At 35.0% G+C, this 25985-nt stretch overlaps 1 protein-coding gene across 7 annotated transcripts in view; it reads right to left on the reverse strand.

Moving 5' to 3' along the window:
* Positions 1-25985, reverse strand: part of NCOA1 (nuclear receptor coactivator 1) — a 212089-nt gene that overhangs the window by 56399 nt on the left and 129705 nt on the right. For all 7 annotated transcript variants that reach the window (XM_031466670.2, XM_031466671.2, XM_031466669.2 and 4 more), the window contains 6 exons: positions 24976-25081; positions 18273-18439; positions 12649-12746; positions 4074-4251; positions 1973-2152; positions 585-680 (listed from right to left, as the gene is read on the reverse strand). In XM_031466670.2, the coding sequence (XP_031322530.1) occupies positions 585-680; positions 1973-2152; positions 4074-4251; positions 12649-12746; positions 18273-18439; positions 24976-25064 (808 nt within the window). In that variant the 5' untranslated portion in view covers positions 25065-25081. The remainder of the gene's footprint in view (positions 1-584; positions 681-1972; positions 2153-4073; positions 4252-12648; positions 12747-18272; positions 18440-24975; positions 25082-25985) is intronic.

Here is a 25985-nt window from a genome sequence, read left to right on the forward strand (position 1 = left end):
TCAGCTCCTCAGACAGGCCTTCATTAGCCAGCTAATTTTAAAGCAGGTCCTCCCTATTAGCTTCCCATATGCCATTTCACACTGTTTCTATCAAAAAAAGTACCACAATTTGTAATTATATTGTTGCATTTTGCTCAACTATGTAAACGCTGAGCAATCACACAGTGATAGGCACCTCTAAGCATTCAATCAGTATGCGCTGAATAAATTCAAAGAAAGAATAAAGGGAAAGAGAAAGTACTAGATACATTTAAGCACAATATTAAAATCAACATTTTGTATCTATTTACAAATAAATATATTTACATCTACATTGCCAAATTTCTTTCCATGATTATGAAAATAATTTATAACCTAAACAAATATAGATATGTGAATAGTTACAAAATAATGTTCTCCTCAGACCCACAACAATGATTGTAGTATCTAAAAATGCGCACTATCAAGACCACCATTTAAAATGTTTTCTGTGCAGGACTAGTGAACAGAAGCCAAATAGCAGAGAACAGAGGGACACAATCAGTTTTAAGGGCATAGTCACATCATTAATACCGACACAACATTCTAAACTTTGCAGTTAGTACCTGTAGTATCTTGCTTGGTCATAAAGGATTCTACACCCGTAATAGCCGGAGGCCGAGGTAATCGCCGTGCAATACAAATCAAACATGACTGGAAATCTGCCCAAAACAAGAAGGGTAAATTGAAGGGAAAAGGGTAGAAGATGGTCGACATCTATCATCTGTCATTAATGGTTTTTATAAAAACAATATATATTATAGGATTTGACACAATACTGGAGTCACTCTGATTTAACAGTATAATATTAGAAATAAAACTGCTTGCAACCAAAAACTGGCAGCTTTGGGTAGAGATTTAGTTTGCATAAATTATCCCTTCCCATTGAGTGTTCTCACATAAACTGGAAGAGACTGATGCATCTCATACTTGGATAACAACATGAAGGAGCAGTTTTGGCTAGACTTAAGCAACACAGTGGTTTTTAAAATACAGTTTTATAGTCAGTTTCCTATAGTCATCAGTACTTAATGGCTACAAAGATTCCTATAACCACTATGTAGATAATAATTATTGAATGAAAAAAAACAACATTTAACTGTTTCTGAAGAAGCATTCTTTTGCCCTTGACAGAGGACATTTATATTTTTAGGATCCGTAATTTTTTTGAAGTCCCATTTCCAAATTTTTTGAGAGGTTACATACAATATTACTCAATTAAGAATAGACTTCAATCATATAAGACAGACTTGAATGTGTATTTTGTAAAAAGTCCCCAGTTGATTGTGGCACCCATTCCCTGGTGAGACCCACTACATATACTGCCTTTTTTTGCACCTGACTGATTTCTCGTCTGCTACCTTCCCTCGTCCTTAACTCCAGTTTCCAACTTGTGGTGTTCCTAACTTAGTTCAGTTGAAGCTCACATGGAAAATTCATCCAGTGTAACGTATTTAACTAATACCACGTTGATACCCTGTTCATATTAGAGCTTCAGCTGTGTTTTCATCTGTTCATAAGCTTTTCCCTTATAAATTACCTTGTATGGCCTCAAAAATGCTAACTCTATTCTCCAATGTTCTGTACACTCTAAGCTTGAAACTTTCTAAAAATCGGAGCTGTTCAACAGCCTGCTGCATCTGGTACATTTCCAACTGGCAGCAGTTAGTTACATCTCTTATTTCTAGGCAGCAAGTTGGTTTGAATTTGACATTTCAGTGGGAATGCCAGCTTAAAACTGAGAATTTGGGGGGCATTTTAAAGGGGTAATTCTAGATGCTAACAATTTTTTTTAAGTATTAAGAAACACACAGCAAACTGAATATCCACTATGATACACAATTCAGTAACCAAAAATACTATCCGAAGAAGGCAGTTTATAATCAATTTCCTTCCCTGTTCCTAGAGCCATGGAAAAAGCAATCAAACACCTTAAAATCACCCTTTGTTTTACCTTCTCCATCCTCTTGAATTGATTTTGGCTGTGACACAGTGAAACACTGCATTACTTCATACCGCTGGCAAGCTTCTTGGTTCTCGGTACCTGGCTCATCTGGAGGGTGAATTAGCATCCTGCAGTTAAAGGTATGGCTATTTCGTCGTGTTGCCTCTTGAGGCCAAGGAACTCCATTTACTGTGAAAGAAAAATTGATTATATGTCTGTGAAGAAGGTGAAAAAGTACAAACTCTGAAGATACAAAAGACATACCTTTACCCATCTGCTTAATTAGATACGCAGACTAAAAGACAGGCAGACCTTTTCAGAAGTAACGTTATCTGAGGCAGTAGGATACTTACTTTCCTTAGGAAATCTAAATGTCTACCAATTAGGAAAATGTAAAATATGCAAGAAGTTGTACAGGATTTCCTCCCTCAAAGATGAGGTCTTACAAATATCCTAATTCATTAACAGCTTTTATAAACAGTTAAAAACAAAATTAAAAATTAATAGCTTATTGCTCTTTTGCTCAGAATTTTACAGCAGTTATCAGTGAGTTTTTCCATTTGTTTCCTGTTATTCCCTGGCAATGAAAAACTGATTGAAAATCTTAGGTCCATTGTCAAGCAGGGGTATTAACCTGGAAGGCATGGATTCTTAAGGATGGACTGTGTGCATGTGCACCTTTTTGGGGAGAGGAGTCAGTTTCTCAAATGAGCCTGTGACTCAAAAAAATATTTAAAATAGATAGAGACCAATCTTGGCTTCCTATGATCATTTTTTTCTTGCATTTTAATTTATTTGCACAGTTTATATGCTACAATGCCTAGAATATAATGGGAAATCAATAAATTATTACATAAAAATGATTATTAAAACAGAAATGTTACCCGGTTCAGTACAAGAACACTGAATTCAGTTATAGAAACGATCTGCACATTTCAAGTGAGAATCACTGTGTGGCGAGTTACTACTTCCCAGTTATAAAGTTATATTCAAACCATGGTGGCAATTAGAGAGTTTTTAAGACTTTTCTCTCACCATTCCCATCAGTTTTCTTACCATATCCTCTCCATTGAACCATTCCTTTTTACTATCTCATCAAGCTATAACTGTTAGAGGAAATCATGGAAACAAACATATACCAGAGTAAGTAGTCTTGGTCCTGCTTTGAGTTAGTTGTGAGGTTGGGTTAATAACTTAATCTTTGCCTCATCTTTAAAATAAAGGAATCCACTATATTATCTCTAAAATCATTTACATTACAAAATTCTATAACAAATGCAAAAAGATTCCTTGATAATTCGAGTATCAAACGAGTGATTTTAATGGAAATAATTTCAGGCCCCCAGTTACTATAAACACACACTACCTTTACAAAGAAAAAATAAAGCTTCCATTTCATCGAGTGAACAACGTAGAAAATCAAGAGCTATGGATAACATTTTATTTGCGTATGCGATTTAGTTATATAGGATTTCTAGCCAAGACCCTTCCCTCACTTCTGGAGTACATACAGGTTAAAGAGTAGGCACGTGGCTTAGTGAGTGAATTTCCACAGGCTGGAAATTGGACCCCCACCCGTCCTCTTAGCTAGGCTCCTCTGGCAGTGAACAACCTCACTTGGAATGCCTGAGTTGAAATCATTTACATACAAAAATGCTAATTTTAGTAAGTTTGTAATATGAAAATATATTCCTCCCTCCTCTCTTTTGTTCCTCTCTCCTTTCCTCCCTCCTTTCTTTTCTTTGAGCAAGGTGGTGGGAATAATATACATTTGTCTCTTTCTTGGACATAACTGAAATTGAAAACAGAGGGAATTCCAAGTTTCTTGTGGCAAGGCAACCAATTGCTCTGCCTCCTAACACTGTTACATGATTGTGGTATAATCTAGAGGAAAAGGATAAAAGGAATGTTCTCTATCAGCTATTTGATTACATTCTTCCTTCACATTTAATCTCAGGATGAAATTAAATTTAAAAATACTTTTAATATGTTATGACATATATTAGAATAATACTACATATTACAAATATAATAATAATGTATAGGATATATTATGTAAGGAGAAGCTACAGAGAGTTCATATTCCTTTAAAAAACACATTTCTTTGTACCTAGCGATTTTGGTAGCAGATTCTTCACAAATTCCGCGTGATCCCCCACATGCAGTATGCTGTAGACACTGGTATTCATTAATTCCTCCTGATTGTAACCTAAGTAGCTGGTCACATTCTCTGACACAAATACGATTCTCCCTTCACAGTTCACAACAAAGAAAAATCCATCCAAAGCCTGCAAAGCCAAAAAAAAAAAAAAAAAAAAAAAAAAAAGGATTTAGAGGTTGTGAGGTTAAAAGATAGAAGAAAAATAAACATATACTTTATTGAAAAAGAGATCAGAAATACATGTCAAGTTTTAAAAAGGGGGACAGAATAGAAGATTTAATATTGCATGCTTTCTGTGGAGGAAACAGGATTTTTAAACAGACTGCACACTTATGTTTCAAGTAGGCATGAATAAATATGTCAACCCTCTTCCTTAGAAAGAAATTTTATGGTAGCATATGTGAAATAAGTTACCGATTCATTCACCAGTCATAAACATCTCTAAACTGCAGGTTAAGACCTGATGTCGACCCTCAAGCAACTTGTGGTACCGGGGGAGAGAGACATAAGCATTGTAAAATACTAGTGAGAAACGCAGTATCAGAGGCACACACAGAATATTCCATGAGCACAAAAAAGGATACCTATTTGGGGTTAAGGTGGAGGACGCAAAGAAAGGCTCCTTACAGACCTTGACCTGAGTTATAAAAGGCATAATGGAGGGGGGAGGAGGAATGAGGGAAAAACATTCTAGGCAGAGGAGAGAGTGTGGCACATAATGGAACAAAAGAGCACTTTGGAGTTGCTGCAGCACATGGCACACGCAGGCAGCAAGTCTGGAGAGGTGGACAGGAGCCAAATCACAGAGGGCCTCCTATGCACTGAGACGGAGCCAGGGATCTCCAAACGAAGATGTACATGCCCCAAGGGGAGTGTAACATCCACAGGGCTGCAAGGGTGAAAAGTCAGAATATCTATTTACAGCATAATCTAAAACACAAGGAAGAAATTAAACTTAATTAACATACTGACACCCTAGTGTCTCACTCAGTCCTAACAGTCATATATCACAAACCTTGGAAGCTGAAAGAAGATCCAGAATGCAGAGGTTGACAGTGGCACCTTACTTATTTATACTCCGCTTATTGCAAAATATTGCAGTTTTCTTGCTATAGAATGTACATAAACAATAAAAATGAGACCTTTAAAAAGTAGAACATTTACAGGATTTTGTACCAAGATGTAAAGATCCTTCATTTGCTGGTTACTGGCAAAAGACCTAGAGTAGCCGTCTAACATGTTGATGGGCTACTCATCTTCCTTTTTCAAAAAAGCAAGTGTTCCAGGTTTGCTGACCTTTTCTGTTATGACAGGTGGTAATGATAATATCCTACCCAGCAGATATTTTCCAAATAAACACACTTAATTTTGTTCCTTCAGGGTAAAGATGACATTTTAACAATGAATAAAAAGTAAACTGCCTTCAAAAAGACACATGTTATAGAGACAGCATGTGAAAGTAGATGTTTTGAAATCTTATCATAGTTATGATTTTGTTGCTAAAAATGATGTAAATCACTTTTAAAAATTATCTTCTCAGTTTAAACATTTAAAAAAAACCTTTTTTCCTGCTCAAAAAAATCTTCCAATCAGAGTTTCAGTGGGCTATAAAAATCCATTTTTCAGAAAAGGAAAATGCAACATCTTAATCTTTTTTTTTTTTTTTAATGGAGGTACTGGGTCTTGAACCTAGGACCTTGTACATTTTAAGCATGCACTCTACCACTAAGCTATACCCTCCCCCTGAAAACACAGTATCTTTAAAGAAAAAAAAAATTTATGGAGGTACTAGGGATTGAATCCAGGACCTTGTGTATACTAAATCTGCGTTCTACAACTGAGGTATACCCACCCCCCTAAAATATTTTGATTAGTTTTGAGAAGCACTGTTTGAGATTAAAAAAAGATGGGGTTTCAAGAAAAACCTTTGCATAATTGGTAGATAAGATTTCAAGTATCATAACTTAGTAAACTCAGCCCATGATATATTTTTCTATTTGAATCTACCTTATTTTTGTGAGGTGTCTTTTTCAGCTGATTATTTAAGCCAAATATTAAAATACACTGAACTTAGAACTATCAAATCACTGCATCACAAAGCACTCAATCAAGATTTTAAAAAATAATGAAGCACAACCACATTGTTCTCATTAAAAGTACTGCTAATATTTTCTTTAACAAGAAATAAAAGAAATAAAGCTATTTTTATTCCACCTGACTATTGTAACAATTTTTCACTTAGTTTATAATACAAAAGGGAGAAGGATGTGATTAATAATCTAAAAATCTCCACAGGAGACAAACACTTTGCTAATCTATTCTGGGTTTAGATAAGCATAGGAAAGCACCCTCATATCTAATTAACTGTGTTTTTAAGTTATATTAGCTATAAATTTCATAACAAGTGATCGATCGATCTATCTATCTATCTATCTATCTATCTATCTATCTATCTATCTATCTATATATACTTATCTTGCAGCTTATGTAAAAATAGGAATAACTGAAATACAGATGTATCAATTTTTTTAAAGTAGATCTAAAAATTCTTTTAAATGTTCTTAGCTATTAACTGAATCAGTGTGAATACAATTTAACTTTATTTTTCTCTTTTTGGTCTCTTAAAAGAGTTTACTAAAGAACAGTATGGGTATAACAAAGTATCATAGTTCAGAGCAAGAAACAAGGATGACATCGTAAGACAAGTAAGTAAAAAAACTCAGCCATTTCATGGTGAACCACTTCCAGAAGCCACACCACCCAGCTTCTTCAACACTACCCTCTCCTTTCTTCATCTAGTTTTTAGGGTGTCCTTCTTAGCTCCTTGCTTTCTGCCTCCCTAGTGGCCCTGTCTACACTCAAAGCCACAGTCAGCCTCTCCCTTGATTTCTTCACTTTCCCTATCTGTCTCTCAATGTCTCTGGAAGTTACCTGTTGTCTGCAGAGAGGCTGCGAGAGACCCAGACCCAGACCCACTCCTGGGAACATCTCTGTCCAATCTGAAGACTGGCCAGTGGTGAAGGAAGGGCTGGTGTGCAGACTCTCAGCACCAGCAAGGCCCAGGGATTTACCTGGGCTACTCAGTGCAATTGTTTTTAAGGTATCTGTGAAATCCAAAGGACTTCTCCTTCATTGCAGTAGGCCTGGAGTCCCTGTGGTCTCCTGTTTCCAGAGACTTTCTGGGCTTCTCCAAGTTCTCCCATTGACTACACCTGACCTTACTGCCAAGCTGGGAAGTTATTCTAGTAACTGGCCTCTGGAATATGCAGCTGGTCAGCCTTACAGGGAGTGTAGAACTTTCACCAGGTCTCTGCCTGGCCTCGGTTACATGGACACATCGTTTCCTCTGAGAAGTCTGGGGCATCAAATTTCCTTTGAGCTTCCCCAGAAAAAGCTGGCTTAGAAAACAGGTTAACAAAGGCTGCCCCATGGTTGCAGAGTTGTCCTGCTGACCTTTTCCTGAGATGCAGACAGCCTGTCTTTTGCTGGAAATGCCCATTTTTTGTTTTTTAATTATAAAGAAATACATTCTTACAAAAATTTTAAAAATATGATAATGAAGTAGATAGTATAAGATTTGCCAAAATCCTACCCTTAAGAGATTGGTAACATTTCAGGGAATATCCTTTGAGACTATTCCTATGAATATACAAACATCTCTGATTTCTAAAAGTATGTCTGATTAATATAAGCTGCTAATACTTGCTGTTATTCTACAAGTTTCCCTCATATGCTGTGCATATAATTAACTTCCAAGTGTGCTCCTGGGAAGAAATCTTCCTATTTCTCCAAGATAACTGGACTTACACTGAGCTGCACACAAGAGATAATAAATGCCTCTCTACTCAGTACAACGTTATCAATCGGAGGGGTTTTCTCTCTACCCAGGATATCACTCTTTGAAGAGGACCACCTTGGGTCTTACTGCAGGGTTCACACTGGCCAAGGCTGCTCACAGAGCTCTGGCTTTAAATGACTACACAAGCTTCACTGAGTATCACCTAAGTGGCAGTCACTGGACAAAATCCTGGGAATAAAATACATATTTTCAACAATTTTACTGTCTCTGGAGGGAAAAATGCAAATATACATAGTTACATTATAGTTCAGTAGAGGAATTCATAAAAGTTAAGCACAGAGTGAAGCACCCAAATGGGCAAAAGGATGGTTGTTGTTGGTAGGGTTTCCTGGGAGGAGGCCACACAGTACATAAGCCAAGGCTTGAAGGACACAGAGCAGTAACTTGGGTGGACAAGGGGTAGGGAAAGACATTCAAAACAGAGGAAACAGCTCAGAGGTTTTTTTTAAAAAAAAAAAAAGAAAGAAAAACAAAAAGAAAACATCTTGTATGCACTTGTCATATTTGTGATATATTTAACAATAAAATGGTTTTTTTTTTTTTTTTTTGGAAAAAGCTTTAAAGAAAAGCAAAAAAAAAAAAAAAAAAAAAAAAAAAAGAGAGAGAGAGAGAGATTTTACCCTAAAGGCCATGAGGATCACCTTTAAGGCAAGGTTTTTAAGCAGGAGAGCAACGACGTGATCTGCTTTAACAAAGATCCTTCTGGCAGTGGGTGTGGCATGTGGATTGGAAACAAGGAGATGAGCTGCAGTGCTAGTATGATATGTGACATTCCACTTCAAATGAGCACCTGAATCAAGGCAATGGCAGTGGAAGTGACAGAGTGATAGAGATTCTACACAGGCAGAACAAACAGCACTTGGTGACCTCTAGAAGCTGTGGGGATGGGGCACTTGGGATGATCTTTCCTTAAAGACTTAGGGTTTCTGGTTTCCTTGAGAAAGGGGATTCAAAGGGGGAAAAAATCTAGTCTTCTATTTTTTCTACTTTTTTTAAACAAGGTGAAGGGATGGATTATAAATTTAGGTTTAGAAATGTTATATTTGAAATGACCAAGGCACTTTCTGATGGAGACATTCAAAAGGCAGTAGGATATAATGAAAGGGAAGCTCTGAAGAGAGATCTGGGCTAAAGACAAGACATTTGTGATTTACAGGTACATAGAGTATCATTTGGTTTTTGTTTATTTGTTTTTCACCACAGTCATCTTCTCCTCTTTCACAGACTATCTGACCTCCTTTGGGAAGTTACTTCTACATTAAATAAAATCTCATGGGATTCTTAACCAGGCCATTAGGAAACTTCCTCCCTAAATGTGAACCTTAAGGAAAATTATTTAAAAAATGAACATGGCTGGAACACATTCATTCTGGCAGCAGGGCACTGTCCAGACGGTTCTTTCGAAGAGACCATTCATATAGTTTTGGCTTTCTAGCCTTCTTAAGATGCCTTGGTTTCACCTTATTTTCAAGCATGGTTCTGTGATCTCCAAACAGCGTCCCATTAACTCATATTTGCTTAATTTAGTCAGAATTGATGTCTGTTCCCTGAAATCAGAGAATTCTAATTGGTATTTTATGCATACACACGCATGTGCACACACACACATGAATACATCATACAGAGTGAGGCACAGATGTCAATAAAATTGTCCAGGAAGTGTGTACAGAATTTTTTTAAAAAATAAAGGAAAAGATCCAAGGCCAGAACCCTGAGGGATGGTAACATTTAAGAAGTAGGTAAATAAAGAGAAATCTGAGAGAGGCTAAGGAGCAGGCAGACAGGAGAAGAGACAGGTTTATAAAAGAGGCTCGTGAAGTGTGTTAAGGAAGAAGGAGTTGGTGATGAAAGGAGTCAAGAGCCACACAGCAACGAATGGGACACAGTGAGGTAGGAGGCCTGATGCATATGCAAGTCTAGGGAGACCTTGGTGACTGAAATGTAATTTTTCTTTTCAAGCAGTGGGAAGTAAGGAGTGTTAGGTCAGACCTTTGAACAGGAGCAGAGGAATTTAGACAGCAAAGAGCAATGGAGAATGAGGAGCTTTAAAAAAACTGCCTGCACTGATGAGTACTTACTGTGTGCCAAGTAACAAATCTTTGTTGAGTAAATTCTAATACCACTATCTCTTTAAGTGTGAGGAGATTACCTCCAATACTTTATTCTTAACTCATGCTACCTTTTTTTATGTTTAAAAAAGGGGAAGGGGAAAAATAGTGGAAACTGTACGGTGAGAATTTCTCACAATATGGTGGATATTTGATCACCTTTTAGATGAACAGATCTTCCACCTGAGCAAGTCCCTCTAGCCTGATGTCAAACAGAACTTTCTGCAGTGATGGAAATGTTCTCCATTTGTGTTGTTCAATACAGTAGCTACTAGCCACATGTGGGTACTGAGTACTTTAAATGTGGCTGGTGAGACTGAAGCATTGAATTTTTAATTGTATTTAACTTTGAACAGCCATGTGTGACTGTCTTACTGAACAGTGCAGCTCTGGACTGAAGCCTGGACATGATTCAATGGACAATCTCGTGGTGGCTTTCCTACCATTTCTTCTCTTAGCTGCCCTGGATTAGATTTCATAAAGTTTAAGGCAACGAGGCAGGGTTAGGGTTTAGTAGTATTCTCTGGCTCCAGTTTGGTGTTTTCAGTTTGTGGATAATCCATTTCTCTCCTTGTCGATCTCTGTGGTTTCTGAAGAACATGTGGTAAAGCTAGGATTTAAATAATTACCATTTCTCTACAAGAACTCCAAAAATCTCAAGAACCTCTATACCTTAAACATCTTCAGTAACTCAAATGGCATTATATGCAGAAAATACATTTAATAAATATTTAATGAATTTAAAGGAGATATAAAGTTCTTAGGCCAGTTTTAAAGTTTGGTGCACCAAGAAGGTAGATGGAATCCCCACAGAAAACCTAGAAGATATGAAGAGACTAGTCCACTAGCGCCCTGTAGAGTAAAGGAGACAGGTATTAAGTGCTAGGATGGATCAAGTCTGCAGGAAGGGCCCAAGTGTAACCAAGTAGTGAGGTGGTGACAGGTGCCAAGGCTGGGAAGAGATGGGGTGGTGGGAAATGAGCCTAAAGTACTCTTCTTTCTTTAGTTTCCTTTAATGGCTTGTATTTTAAAAAATTCAAAATACAGCAAAGTTGAAATAATTCTGTAGTGAGCATCTGCATATACCACATAAATTCTACCATTAACATTTTCACTGTATTTATTATAACACTATTTCCAAAAGGCAGTCAAATATCATGCAATCAAGTTAATGGGTTGTGAAAAGAATAAAAAATTCAGAGTCCATCACATGTGGTAGCTTCCCCCTCTCCCAGGTATATGTGTATACACTCACTTAGAGAGTAGTTGCTATCCAGTTTCAATGGCCAATGTTTTTTATATTTTACAACTCTATAAAATACATGCTCATTCCCCTAATAAAAATCATTAAAACCAATAGTCTAAAGTAATGAAGTGCTTGTATAACATGAAGGGAAAATAAAGAATTTACATTTTGAGGGGTAAATTGCTAATAAGAGAGTCAAAAATATTTAGCAGCCTGTTAAAAGTACAGGCATAGAGTATGGGAAGAGGTTAAAGCAAGAAGTACACATTTGGGTGTCGTCTGTAAAGAGATAAAAGATGAAGCAAATGATATTACTTGGGCTAAAATACCAAGAATTGAATTTTGAGACTGTTCTCATATTAGTGGTGTTGGTAGACAGAATTATAGTTAACATAAAAACAGAGGAATAGTTAGGCTAATAGTAAAAAATGTATAAAAGGATTAGAAAATCAAGAGACCTATACATGTTTGAGTTGTCAGGAAGACTTCACCAGAAAGGAGGGCCTTGAAGTAGGACAAGGAAAAGAGAATTTATATATATACAGACATATATTTACATACAAATACATTTATATTTAAGCACATATATGTATATAATAAATATGATATATAGAAACTAAAATTAGCCCTAGAGATAGAAAAGCCTAATTTGTGGGGAATGAGTTATGTACACACACGCAGGTAAATATTTTTAAACATTCATGTATGAGAAGGGAGCACTTAAGGTGACAAGCCTGCTTGGAAACAAAACATCTGTGTTGAGAACAGAGGAAGTGAAGATTAGATAGGAAACAACAGTGTGAAAGTTACACAGCAGTTACAAAGTAATTCAAGATTAAAGGTTCTTCGCTTTAAAAGTTTGACAGAAAGTCATTAAAGTAGCAAGTCCTTTTACAATGTCTACATAAACAATCTAAAATTTTTAGTCAGAAAACTTTTCAGGAAAACATCTACTGCAATAAAATGAGGTGGCCCTTACTCAAAAATGAAATTCTACAGTAGAAAATAGCACTAGCTAGCTAAGTAATTCTAAGTTTTATTTTCCTAACTGGTCCTACTACCCCAGCAATAAATAGCAAAGCCAGACACTAGGCTAGTTTTCCATCTGACCATTAGAACACCTTGATGAAAACTTCTCATGTTTGTTATTCACATTTGAAATAGTAACAACTGTCAAAGCAGTTTCAAAAATAAAATAATTATTAAAAGTTCTTTAAAAGTTTACTTGTTTTATAATTTACTAATTGGATGTAAAAAAGATTTTAAAAAAACCAAACTGGGCTAGAACAAAGATTTGATGAGAACAGTTACCTCTAAAAGAAGAGGTCCCAAGGATTCCTTTTCTATCACTCCTTGACTACTTGACGAGATGTCTGATTTCTGTACTTCATCATCAGTTGTTGATTTCTCTGTAACAAAGAAACAAAAAGTCACACATCCAAAAAGAGCTCATTTCCATAATGGCAAGTTTATGAAGACACAGATTCACCTAATTTCAGATTCAAATAACAGTTATTCAGTATCTAGGCACTTTCACATTTAATCTTAATTATATTCCTTTTATGGGTGATAAAATTGAAGTTCACAAAGGTTAAGTAATTTGTCCCAAATCATATAATAAGTGGCAGCAGGAGAATTTGAATTCTGACCTACTAAGCCCAGTGTTGCAGCAAAAGGAAAAAAATGGTATAAATACATACATAGCCTTTTTTAAAAGTCCACACCAAAAGTTTTAAAGAAATGGATGAAATGTAAAAGAATAATTATTTCCTCCATTTTTCTTTCTCCTTTTCTGATTTAATCAATTGCTATTGAAGAGAGTGTGAAGATATGATTCTGTGAGCCTGCATGAACTAGCTAACCTTTCACATTAATGTCATGATGATCTGACTGATAAAACTGCAACTGCTAAATGATTTGGAATCATCCATCATCTTAAAGCAGCATCATATTTAAATAAGTTTCTAATCTGTCACATTACTTAGTTCACCAAAAACCAAATATGGTATTACTGAATATAGAGATTCATTTTTTACTCTAAAATATGAAATATTTCAAATATTCTAGAAACACTGAAAGTGACATCGCATACACATAGTCACCACTTATTCTTCACAGATGTTAACAATATTTGCTTCAGGTCCTTCCTTTTTAAATAAATAAAATGCTACAAATAGAGCTACAGCTCTGCCCCATCCCTCCTTTGTTCCTTTTCAGAAGTAACCAGCATTCTGAGGTCAACATAATCATCACTAAGCATGTTTTTATACTTCAACTACATATGTATGATTTTATGTATATATTATTATTTTATGTTTTAAAGTTTACATAAAAATACAGAGATTTTTTCAACATACTTTTTTTCCCACTCAATGTTATGTTTGAAATTTAGCTACTCTGATAACATATATATTTGCTTCACTCATTTGAACCACTGTACAGTATCATATGAGTAACTCACAGCTGACTTCCTAGTCTCCTACTGGTAGACCTTTTGACTACTACATACAGTGCTGTAATAAACTATTTTCAGTATTTCCTCTTTTGCACATTTGTGACAGTTTCTTTAGGGGAAATACTAGAAGTGAAATTGCTGGATCATAGGGTCTGGGTATTCTTGACATTACTAAGATTAACAAATTGCTCTCTAAAGAGGTTGTACCACCAGTAACATACAAGAGTTTTTGTTTTTCTGTATCCTCAGTGACACTTGATATCATCAGAGTTTTAAATTTTTTACAAATCTAATGGGTGTTAAATGTTATCTCATGTAGTATTTTTAATACAAGCTTTACTGAACTACAATTCACACAGAATACTGTTCATGCATTTAAAGCCTACAATTCAATGGTTTTTAGAGTCATTCAACCACCATCACAATAAATTTTAGAACATTTTCGTCACCCCAAGAAGAAACCCCATAACCTTTAGCAGTCACTCCTCATTTCCCCAAACCCAAGGCAGCCATCAATCTACTTTCCATCTCTACAGATTTGCCTATTCTAGACATTTTATATAAATGGAATCATATAATATGTAGTCCTTTGTGACTGGCACCTTTTGCTAGCATAATGTGTTCCAGATTCCTCTATGGTAAAGCACTTGTCAGTACTTCACTTCCTTTTATTGCAAAATAATATGCCACTGTACAGGTGTACGTCATTTTATTTACTCATTGATCAGCAGATAGGTGTATGGGTTGTTTCCACTTTTTGACTATTTATGAATAATGCTGGTATGTACACTTGTGTACAAGTTTTTGTGTGGACATGTTTTCATTTCTCTTAGGTAAGTGGACCTTTAGGTGGACTTGCTGGGCCATATGGTAACGCTATGTTTAACATTTTGAGAAACTATTGGACTGGTTTCCAAAGTGGTCTCTCATTGTGGTTTTTAATTTGTATTTCTCTCATGGCTAATATTGTGAGTCAAACTATGAGCATGTTTTTCATGTGCTTATTAGTCATCTGTACATCTTCTTTATAGAAATGTCTATCCAGAGCCTTTGCCCATTTTAAAAAATTGGGGTTTTTTTTCTTTATTATTATGATACAGGAGTTTCTCTTTTAGTTCTAAGACATACTCCCTTCATCATTTCATCATTTGTAACAAGAAGACAGGTTTTTAAAATAGTTCCAAAAAGACATACCATCAAGTCCAAGTGCATTAAGTAATTATGCATGAAAAGCAAAACACTTAAAATTTTATGCAAAATATGAAAACAAATATATGCATGTTCATGTATGACTAATGCATTATGCTGTACACCAGAAATTGACACAGCATTGTAAACTGACTCTCTCTCTTTCCCTCTCTCTCTCTCTCTCTATATATATATATACATACATATATAAAATTTAGGCAAAACCTAAGGCAGGAGTGGCCATATCACTGGCCTAAGAGATGTTGAACAGAAGTGACATGCAATTTCTGAGTCTTGTTCTTAAAGGGAAAGAAGCATGCCTTCCTGTTTTCTTCTTTCTCCTCGTCAGCTGGGATGTGGACAGGTGAGCCATGTACGACCTCATGGATAATGGTAATATCCTAGGAACGTACAGTAAAAGAGTTGGAAGGAAACTGAACCTCTGACACATACCTAGACTATCTTGTTAAAGCCACTGAACTTTGGCTCCCTTGTTACAGCTAGCCTTGCCTGTATTCTAATACATTCCACATTTCTCAATTACATGCTTATGTGCTATATTCTGATTGTGTCCATGTTAAACAAACTCTATTAACATGCTATCATGAAAGGAAAGAATTTAATCTACTTACATCAACCATCTAGACACACATTTCCCCTCTTCCAAGTATACTTACAATAATTTTTAGAGCAGTCAGTATTTAATATCTATGTTACTATGGCTACAGAAATAATAGTTCACAAATGAGTCAAGGTGTGTGCTATAGTTTATAATTCTCATATTTTGTGTTTTAGTTTTTTTGTAAAGTTTGACTCATCTCTAAACTCTCCTCCAGGGCTGAGAAATTCCTCTCAATGTGGTCTGTTATCAGATACTTTATATGTTCCATTTTTTCCCCACAAAAATACTCCTCCTAGAGTCTCTATCCACCTTCTCTAATTAGAACTGGCCACTTTTTTAGTCTGCTGCTCAACTGTAATCCTGGGTCTCCTCTACCTTTCTTTTGTTAAGATTCTACACTTTCCCTGGGTTAAGATCTATGCCTTTCTTTCTTGGTTTATTATCTTGGTCTTGATAGGTATTTCTGAAAAAAGTACATAGGAGGTAACATTTTTGAGGCTTTTAAGGTCTGAAAATGTCTTTATTTTGAGCTCATATTTCATTTGGATGGACACAGGACTCTAGGTCCAGAATTCTCATTTTCAGTGGTTAGTTATTCAGAAATCTGGACCCTTCTGAAAGTAATCTAGTATGTGTCTGTTTTTTTCTTCTCTCGTTTTTTCTCTCTGGTGTCGGGACATTGTGCATTGGTGTGCGTTTTTTTACCCCCACTGTGCTGGGCATTACATGTGTGCTTTCAATCTGGAAACCCATCTCTCTCTAATTCTGTGAATTGTTTTTGTTTCTGCTTTTCTGTATTAGTTCTTACAATTTCTTCCCTTCTATTTGGTCTATTCTCTTTTTCTGGAACTAATTTATCTCCTGAACTAATCCTATACATTCTTTATCCTTCTCTTGTTTTCCACTGCTTGTTTTTCTATTTTATTTTCTAAGGAATTTCTTCAAATTATCTTTCAATACTTTATTCTTTTATTCAATAAATATTCACTGAAAGTCTACTACGTAGCCGGGAGCTGCTTTAGGTATTGAGGATACAATGGTGAACAAACAAAAATCCACACTCTCATGAAGCTCTAGTGAGTGTAAGCAGACAATACATAAATAAAATGTGTAATATGTTAGATGTAAAAAATACCATGGGGAAAATAAATCAAGGAAGATGTAGAGAGGTAGGGGTGTGTATGTTTATTAGGTTAGTGATGGACAAGTTCAATGAGAAGAAATATTTGAACAAAGACATAAAAGGGATGAGGGAGTGAACCTTGTGTATAGCCAGGGACAAGCACTCTAGACAGAGGGAACAGGCAGTGCAAATACCTGAGGCAGAGAGTGCCTGGTGTGGTTGGGGCGGAGGGTAGGAGCAGGCAAAGAGTAAAAAACATGGTAATGAGGTAAAGTTTTTCTTCAGCTATCCTGATTTTAAGTTCCAAAAGTTATTTATTATTTTAAATGTTTCATTTTATAGCATCTTTTTCCTGTTTCACAGATGAAAGATCCTCCCTTTTGTCTCTGAGGGGCTGTTTGATGGTTTTACATTTTCTTCTTCTTCCTCTGAGTTCTCTTTTTTTCTTTTCGTTTGCCTGATATGTTCTCTTTTACAATACAGACTTTCCTCAAATATCTGGATTTTTATTCCTATTAAAAAGTGAGGTATTAAAATCCTGGCTGGCAGCTGTGTGAAGAGTGGGGCCAAGGCAAAGAGCTGATTTTTTCATCTGGGGATCAATCCAAATTGTCAGTGTCTATGTGTCTTTCCCTTTGGACTGCTCCATTTCCCCAGAGGAATCCTCCCATCCTCAGCTGAGGGAGTGTTAGCCAGGCTGCCAGGGTTACCAGACTGAGCAGCAACCATCCAGCCTCTTGCTGGCTCTCCTCTCTGAAAACCTAAAATACCAGTTTCTCTTCTCTGCTAAATTAGCTGTCACTGGACTATCTAGCTCCTAAAATCTTAAAATTGTATCACTTTAACCATTTAAAACATACTATTTATAGTTTTTTCACATTGCTGCTATTCATCTGAAGTTCTCTAGGTTCTAGTCCTTCTGTTTGTTATTTGTGTTCTTACTCACTATAGATTATTTCCTCATAAGTTATAGAAGATTTTAGAATAAAATCCCCCTCAGAAGCACTTTATCTTTGAGAATATGATGGGGCCAGGTATGAGTGTGTTCTTCCAAAATGCGTTGCTTTTGCTTCCGGTAGGCAACCCAGGGGTTTTGTGGTATGGAGTCCCCAGTAAATATGGATAGTTTAAACATGCACCGTAAAAGTAATTCAGGGTTTTCTCAGAGAAGACTGTTTCCTCCACCCAGAGCCCAGGCAGAGACAAGCTTATTATTCAGATGGAGGGATTTTCCTACCTCTAAGTTACTGTCTCCCAACTCTATGCCAGGGCCTCAGGTCTGATACCACAACTTGAATGTCCTGACTCCATCCCCTATGATACTGGGTCTCATAATCTTTCAAGGCAACCAGTTTTCAAGATAACTTAGTAAGTCACTTTGCTATAAAAGAAGGGTCTCAGATTCACGTTCTAAAATAAACAGCATCTAAACAAAAATGTTTAATAAAATTATGAAGTTGAATGCAATTTCTTAACAACAAAATCACATATTGTAAATGTCTTAAAAACAAAATACAAAGCCAAGGATTTTTGTTTGTTTGTTTTACCTTGTTCCATTCTCTTCATTAGCTGTATTTGATCGACTGTCTTCTTCAGTATCTTGCATTTGTCTGGCTTTACACTCAAGCTGTCAATGTCACTAATGTTGGCAGACAATAACTCAGCTAGCTCTTCTAAATATTTGTTTTCTTGCTCCCTGCGCCTCTTTTCAGTGCTGTTACACAAAGAAAATCCAGTTACTGTACATTTCTACCATCTTATTTTCTTTTATGTTCAAATATTTAATATTTATATACTTATAGACTCGTATTTTTATCCAGACTATAAAACTAGATTCAGGAAACAATATAAATAAATATCTAAAATACATACAAATAACTGCTATCATAGATGTATTTCCTCAATGATATATATACATTGAATATTTCAAATAATCAATGAATACTAGATATTAAAAAGAAGCATACAGTACACATACTAGTGGAATTTAAAATTATTATCCATTCTAAACAATAACTTTTTATAATAGAAAATCTGAATTTTCAAATAGTTTGTTGTAAATTAAGCAGGGCAGACTATACTAGAGTTCAAATAAATTATGAGAAATCTGACAAAGTCTTGATTCTTATAATGATCAGACAGTTAGTCCTCATCAAAAAGAAAAAAGCATCCATCCAAAACGTAAAATAAAAAGAACAGTATATCAATAATTAGAGACAAAGGTACAGAGAAAAATGTCTGTTGTATACAATTTTGTTCTAAAAAAATTAGAAAAAAAACTACGCATAAGCTCTCATTAATGTAATAAATAAAATCAAACTCAATTTACCTTAAAGCAAAATAATGATAACAAAGGATAACAGTGCAAACAGCTAGCACTTTACATTGATTCAAACATATCAGATGAATATTGTTCACTTTTGTTTTCTAGTCTTTACCCCTTGTTTATTTAACCAAGTCATCAGGCACCATGTTTATGTAACACATACAGACAGAAAAGTACTACTTTAAATAAATTTTTCTATTATCAACATAATAAGAAAGACTGGTCACAAGTAGCTCTTTGTTTTACAAGAAACAATCAAAATTACTTGACTGCATATAAAAATGGTAGAAAAAAAGAAGTGATAAGAGGGAAAGATCAGTTGCTAAAAAGTTCTTAATTAGCAACAATTAAAATACCATTTACTTTTCACAACAAAAAAACTACAAAAGTGAAAGCATTTACATAAAGACTCAGTAAGTTGAAAAGAGCCAAGTCAACTAATCGAATGTATTTACCTACATGAAACAAAATACTACAAAATGGTACACATCCCAAAACAAAACCAGATTTTAAAACCATAAGAATCACAGTTCTGTCTTTAACTTTTAATTATTTCATTACTGAGAAATTAATCCCATTTTACTTAGTAAAACTTTATCTTACAATGTTCACAGCAAGTACTATTGTAGTGAGATATTTTGACAAATTTCACACCAAGGCACTGAAAATGAAGTAAGAAGAAAATGAGTAACATACTTTTTTTAAAAAAAGATATATACAAGGTATTAGAGAACTCCAGTTCTGTAACCTGACAATATTTTGGAGGACATCTGATTTTACCTTAGAGAAACTGACTATTTTCGACTTATTAAGTAGATTCAGTCTAAAGTATGATTTGTTTAAATTTATGGGTCTGAATTCCAACATGAGTAAATTGGATTCACTTGCTGGGACTCCCAAATCTGTTTTTGACATTAACTTTTATGTAAAACCAAAATGCTCGAAACCACTGTAGAGTAAAAGAAAACTAAGAGTAATAGAATTGGGCAGGATCAGACAGAGAGGTGACAAAGGAAGCAAGAAGCTGAAAGTAATGAAATGGTGAGAGGTGTCTATAAAATGCCCTAAGAATGAGACCAGGAAAATCACCATGAAATGAAGTAACTAGCAAGCAAGAGTAGAAAATGAGAGCAGATTTATTCAAATAAGGTCAAAACTGAAGGAAAGATGGAGATGACAAAACAAATTCTACCTTAACGGAAAAGAAGGCTTCATTACTTTGGCCATCTACACTTCTCTTCTCACTTACCCACTTTATTTCTATTTACATTACATATATGTTACTTAATGCTAATAAGACTTAACTTCTCATGTATCTTTTTTCTTCACCTTACTATGTTTCTACCAAATGCTCCTATACTTTTATTATGTGCCAGATAATCATGTACTGCGTCCTGGGCATCCAGGAGTAAATTAGTCATAGCCCCAAGAGCAAAGTGGGAGAACAAAGAAAAGGAACCATCATAAAACTATGTGACAAGATTATAATAGTACTATAGAAGCACACAGAGATGGCACCTAGAGAAATGAGATGTCTAAACCTAGTGGTGGGGAGAGACTGGTATCCTAAAAGATAAAAACACCTTCTTCAAATGTAAAAGTGAGAGTGAAAATGTCAAGTTAAAGAACCAATAAATAGCTCAGTATGGTTGAACCACAGATGATTAGAAACGAAAGGGCAAGAGATGAGGTCTGAGACAGATCACAAGGGCTCTTGCATATACTGTAATAAAGAACATGACAGATTGCTTAAAAACACAAGTTCAAACTTCCTCTGTTATTTACTAGCTAAGCAACCCTGGAAAAGTTACTTAACAGCAATTTAACTTCTCTAAGCTTCCATTTCTTTATCTGTAAAACAGGGATAATGACAATTACCTTATAGGGTTTTGTGAGGATTAAACAAGATGATAACCTATAAAATGCTTGGCACAGTTCCTGCCATATACTATTAGCTCAATAAATGTTATCTATTATCATCACTTTATGATTATTTATTTTCAGGGCAAGGGAGAGCCCAGAATAAGAAAGAGAATGAGTGTCATGACCAGATTTGTAAGCTTCTTGAAGACAGAAAGCATGTTTCACACTTCACATATATCCTTATAACATCGTGCACGTGGTGTTGGTTGAATAGTAGGCATTTAATAAAGCACTTGTTGAGCTGAACTGGAAATGTTAAGTAAGCACAAGGCACAGCTATTTACCATTTAAAAACTGGCATTTTAATCCTCATTCTCCTAGAAGAGTTAAAAAATGGAGAAGAGGTAACAGGAAGGAAATTCAAGACATCTCACCCCACCAAAAAATTACTGAGAAACTCTCCTATCTAGAGCTCTTATACACAGGGCTGGCAATATCCTGAGAACTCACATATGCTCTTTATGATTAATGAGTTCACAATCTGCTTGGCGAGATAGCATTCTAATAGCAAAACCAAAAGAAGTATTACAAGGTGGTACACATGTACAGACTCAATTTCAAAGTCAAAAATTTTTAGTTAACCATATCAAAAATATCACTTAATTAAAACCAAAGCCCATACTTTTAAACCTGAAGGAGAGAATGTTTTCAAATATTTTTAAAGCAAATGTGCAAAGATAATTATCTTTAAGACATCTAAGAAGAGGAAAATAAATGAAATTTTTGATATTTGTAATGTGATTATGTATACACACAAAAAAGACAAGATCTACACATAAACTATTAAAATAAATAAGAAAGTTCAGAATAATGGATGGGTCTGAGATCAATACCCCCAAATCATTAGCATTCCTAAACACTAAATAACTGCCAGTTAGAAATGCAATAGACAAAATGATACTTCTAAAAGCAATAAAAATTCTATGGTACCCTGGAATATATTTGATTAAAGATGGGCTAGACACTCAAAGGGGAAAATTATAAACTATTATTGAAGAACAGTGAAGACTTGAATAAGTGAAAAGCCTTTATATTCATAAATAAGAGCACTCTAGAACCTAGGAAATAAAAATGTCAATTCTCCCCAACTTAATTTATAAAAGTAATGGAATTCTAATCCAAATCCCAGCAGGATTTTTTTCAGGGGAAACTTAAAAGACTGATTCTAAAGTCTGAATGGAAGAGTAAAGGACCAAGAACAGGGAAAACAATTTTGAAAAATAACAAGGAAGAGTGACTTGCCCCATCAGATATAAAGGTGATTGTTAAGTGAAAGTTCAAAATCAGATGCCTATCTATGCAGGAACTAGGTTTCTGATAAAGGTAACAGCACAAAAGCAAAGGAAAGGATATGGTTATAATCACCGACATTCTATATAGGGAAAAAAATTAGGCGCCTACATTATACCATACAGAAAAATAAATTTCCGATTAGTTAAAACTCTAAAAGTATATTAGAAGAAAATATACAGAAATATATTTGAGGCCTTGAGATAGAGGAAAACAATTCTTAAACAAGACCCTTTAAAAACCCTAGGTTCTAAGGTATCTCAACAGACATCGTAAATAGAAATAAACAGACTGGGAGAAGATATTTGCATCAAATATAAGCACAAAAAGAGTAGAAATTTAGCTAGAAAATTAAACATAACTCTTACAAATAAAAAGGGAAAGCACAAACTATCCAGCAGAAATATGGCCAAAGACACAACCAGGAAATTCACAGAAGAGGAAAACGAATAAAACAATAAAAACAAAAATCATGATCAACTTATCTAGTTATCAGGGAAATGTACTTAAAATTATAACCCCACACCCACCAGACTGGCAAAAAATTAAAGTGAGGAGAAAATAGTGTGGGTTAAAACATGAGTAAAAAGGAACTCTCAATGCTTATTATTTGAAGAACAATGTGGTAATTACCCAGTTAACATAAAAATCTGCACAGATCCTAAATAAACTCTTATGTATATAAAATATGAGGTGTGTATGAGGTGTTCCCAGAAGAGCTGGCTGTAAGAGTGAAAATTTGTAACAAAAATGTTGTTTATCCATAGGAAATGTCTATCTGAGGAAAATAGATTTTTCAAATGTGGCATATTCATGTAGTACAATATTTATCAAAACTTAACAGAACTGTTTATGTATATTTATATCTTAAGATCCATGCTGAAAAAGTATATTGTAGAAAAATATATACAGTATCATATAATATGTAAATTTAATAAACATTCTATATTGGGATACTCATATAAACATAATTATTAAAAATAGATTGAAAGAATTAATTAGAGTTAAATAAATTTAATCATTAATCATTTTACTACTTCTACTTAAACAAGACTGCAAATGTGATAAAATATTTAAAAATACTAAGAATATGGCAAAATATTATCAATTATATATGATGGGTATACGCAGTTTCCTAGTCTATTCTTTTATTGATTTAAAAAATTTCCCCAAATAGGGTGGAGGGTATAGCTCAAGTGGCAGAGAGCATGCTTAGCATGCACAAGGTCCTTGGTTCAATCCCTAGTATCATCTCTAAAAGTAAATAAATAAATAAATCCAACTACCTCCCCCAACAAATAAAAATTTTTTAAAAATTCCCCCAAATAAAAATGTAATGTCAAGGTAATGGCTTTATTTATTTATTCTTAAATTTCCCTTTAAGAAGGACTGACCTATATATAGATATAAACAAGCACATTAACTTTGACAACACAAACTTAGATTGCACTTGATCTCAGCATTCCTCCTTTCATCTAGACACTTATCTATGATTATGAGTACTTAGATTATTATCTCTCTATGACAGTTCTCTGAACTGATTAAGAGAAATAGTCACTTTTCTTTCTCTAGTCTGGAGCCCTGGCACTCTCCTATTAAAATTCTTTCTTTGTCCCCTCATGAGAAAAAAAGCACATGTAATCCAATGACAAAAGAGTCTTCTATTGTTTTACGCTCCAGATTAATGATTATCAACTTGGGGCCATAGTGCTTTTCTGGTCCCCAGATAAACATTTTTGGTTATCACAATTAATATGACATTTTGGTTATCATAAGTGATAAAAGGTGCTACTGGTATCTAGTCTATAGAAGCCAGGGATATTGCTAAATATCCTATGATATACAGATAGCTTCCCACAACAAAGAATTTATCTTGCCAACAATGTCAACACTGTGGAGGTTGAGAAATCTTGCTCTAGATCCTAGAAGGTAAATGGAGAAAACCTCCAACTCTTTCTCTCAGGTAGGAAGCTGCTCTTTTGATCTGATTGAGATTCCTTCTCTGTCTGGCATCTGTTAGAGTCTTCTTAGCTATAATTCTCTTTTGCCTATTTAAGATGACCATGTTCCTTATAACACAAGTTTTAATTCCACAAATGCTCATTCTTTAAAATCTTGATATTATAACAATTTATTTCTTTGTCCCAATAATACCATAATGTTCTGAGGTAGCAGTTAACGGTGTACAATGGATTTATTTATTCATTTGACAAACATTTACTGTGTTCTTACTATATATAAACCATGCATTGTGCTAGGAACTAGGGATAAAATGGTGAGCAACAGACAAGTAGTTCTTTTCAAGTGGCAACTTAGCATGTAGTGGAAAATCCAGAGGATTCACAAAATAAGCACACTAGTAAAAACCTGAAAATTACGGATTATAGGTATAAAAATACATGTGAAATAGATACATGAGTGGGGGAGATTTGGAGAACTTCCTAATAGTTATGGGAGGAAGAGAAGGCTCCCTCTAAGGAAGGAATGACTAAACTAGCATTTGGAGAATGCATGTGTGTTGACTACAGGAAACTGAGAGGGAGCAAACTGGTTGAGGGAGCAGCACGTATAAAGAAAGGCCCTGGGGAAGGAAGAGAAAGTGGTGAGTATGAGGGACTCAGAGGAGGCCAGTAAACTTGAAGTAGATAAAGTGACAATGAAAATGATATAGCAACTCTGCCAGAAAAAGACTAAGAAAAGAGTGTTCCTACCTTGATGCCAGTGTGTCACATGGCGATCCTTTTCTCTTATGGGAGTCTGGATTAGCAGGGTCAGATGAACTGTCCCCAAGGCCACTCATGTTGAAAAACTTCACACCTAAAAAGGACAGAAAACAGTAAGAAATCTACCCTAACGAATTTTCCAACCATAAGGGAGGAAGAAGCTCCCTATGGTTAGAAAATATCTAAACACTGTAGTCAATGAATAGAGAAGCACAGCCATCATAAAAGCATCCACATCTAAACAAAGCACAGGAGTCATCAGCTATTTAGTGTTTCTACACTTTCTGTGTCTGTAAAATAAAATTAGTCATCCTTTACTAAATCACAGAGATCAGTTAGGATGAAAATACTGTTAGAATAATTAAATGGACAATGAGTTTTTTAAAGAGAAAAATCACTTCACATGTAAATGTAAAAACTGACTGTATAAGAGTCAGAGACATTATTTTTTATATTTATTTATGTTACACTCTACTTTGAAAAGGATTTAAAACAACTTTTATTCATAAGGTTTGAGATTTTATATTGATAAGAAAAGAAACAATACATATATGATTAAAGTTAAAACGATGAACTAGACTTCAATTTTGAATTATACTTACCAACTCTGAATTCTATACTCCTAACCTTGTGTTTATGTAGTCAGGCGACAAGGATCAAATGTTTAGTCTATGTTAGGATCTTGGTATAGATGCCAGAGAACACAAAGTCATTTCCCCCGTCATGCCAGCCAGGTTTCTCTCTCTCACATGTTGTGCCAGGTAGTGACCGCACTTAAAGATCCCTTCTGGTCTGCCCCCATCAACCACTGTTCTGTGGAATCCCTAATGAAACTCAGAATCTTATCTCTGGCCTTATATTCATCACTACCTTTTGGATTTTATTAGTGCCAAAAAACGTATCTCTCCATTCTCTTTCACTCCATCTATCCTTATAAAAGGAGAGAAAATTCTGGTTAAGTGGTAAAAAGGCCTTAAACTTTTCCTTTAATTCCAAAA

Source organism: Camelus dromedarius, chromosome 15, assembly GCF_036321535.1.
Source record: "Camelus dromedarius isolate mCamDro1 chromosome 15, mCamDro1.pat, whole genome shotgun sequence".
Taxonomy (NCBI): Eukaryota; Metazoa; Chordata; class Mammalia; order Artiodactyla; family Camelidae; genus Camelus; species Camelus dromedarius.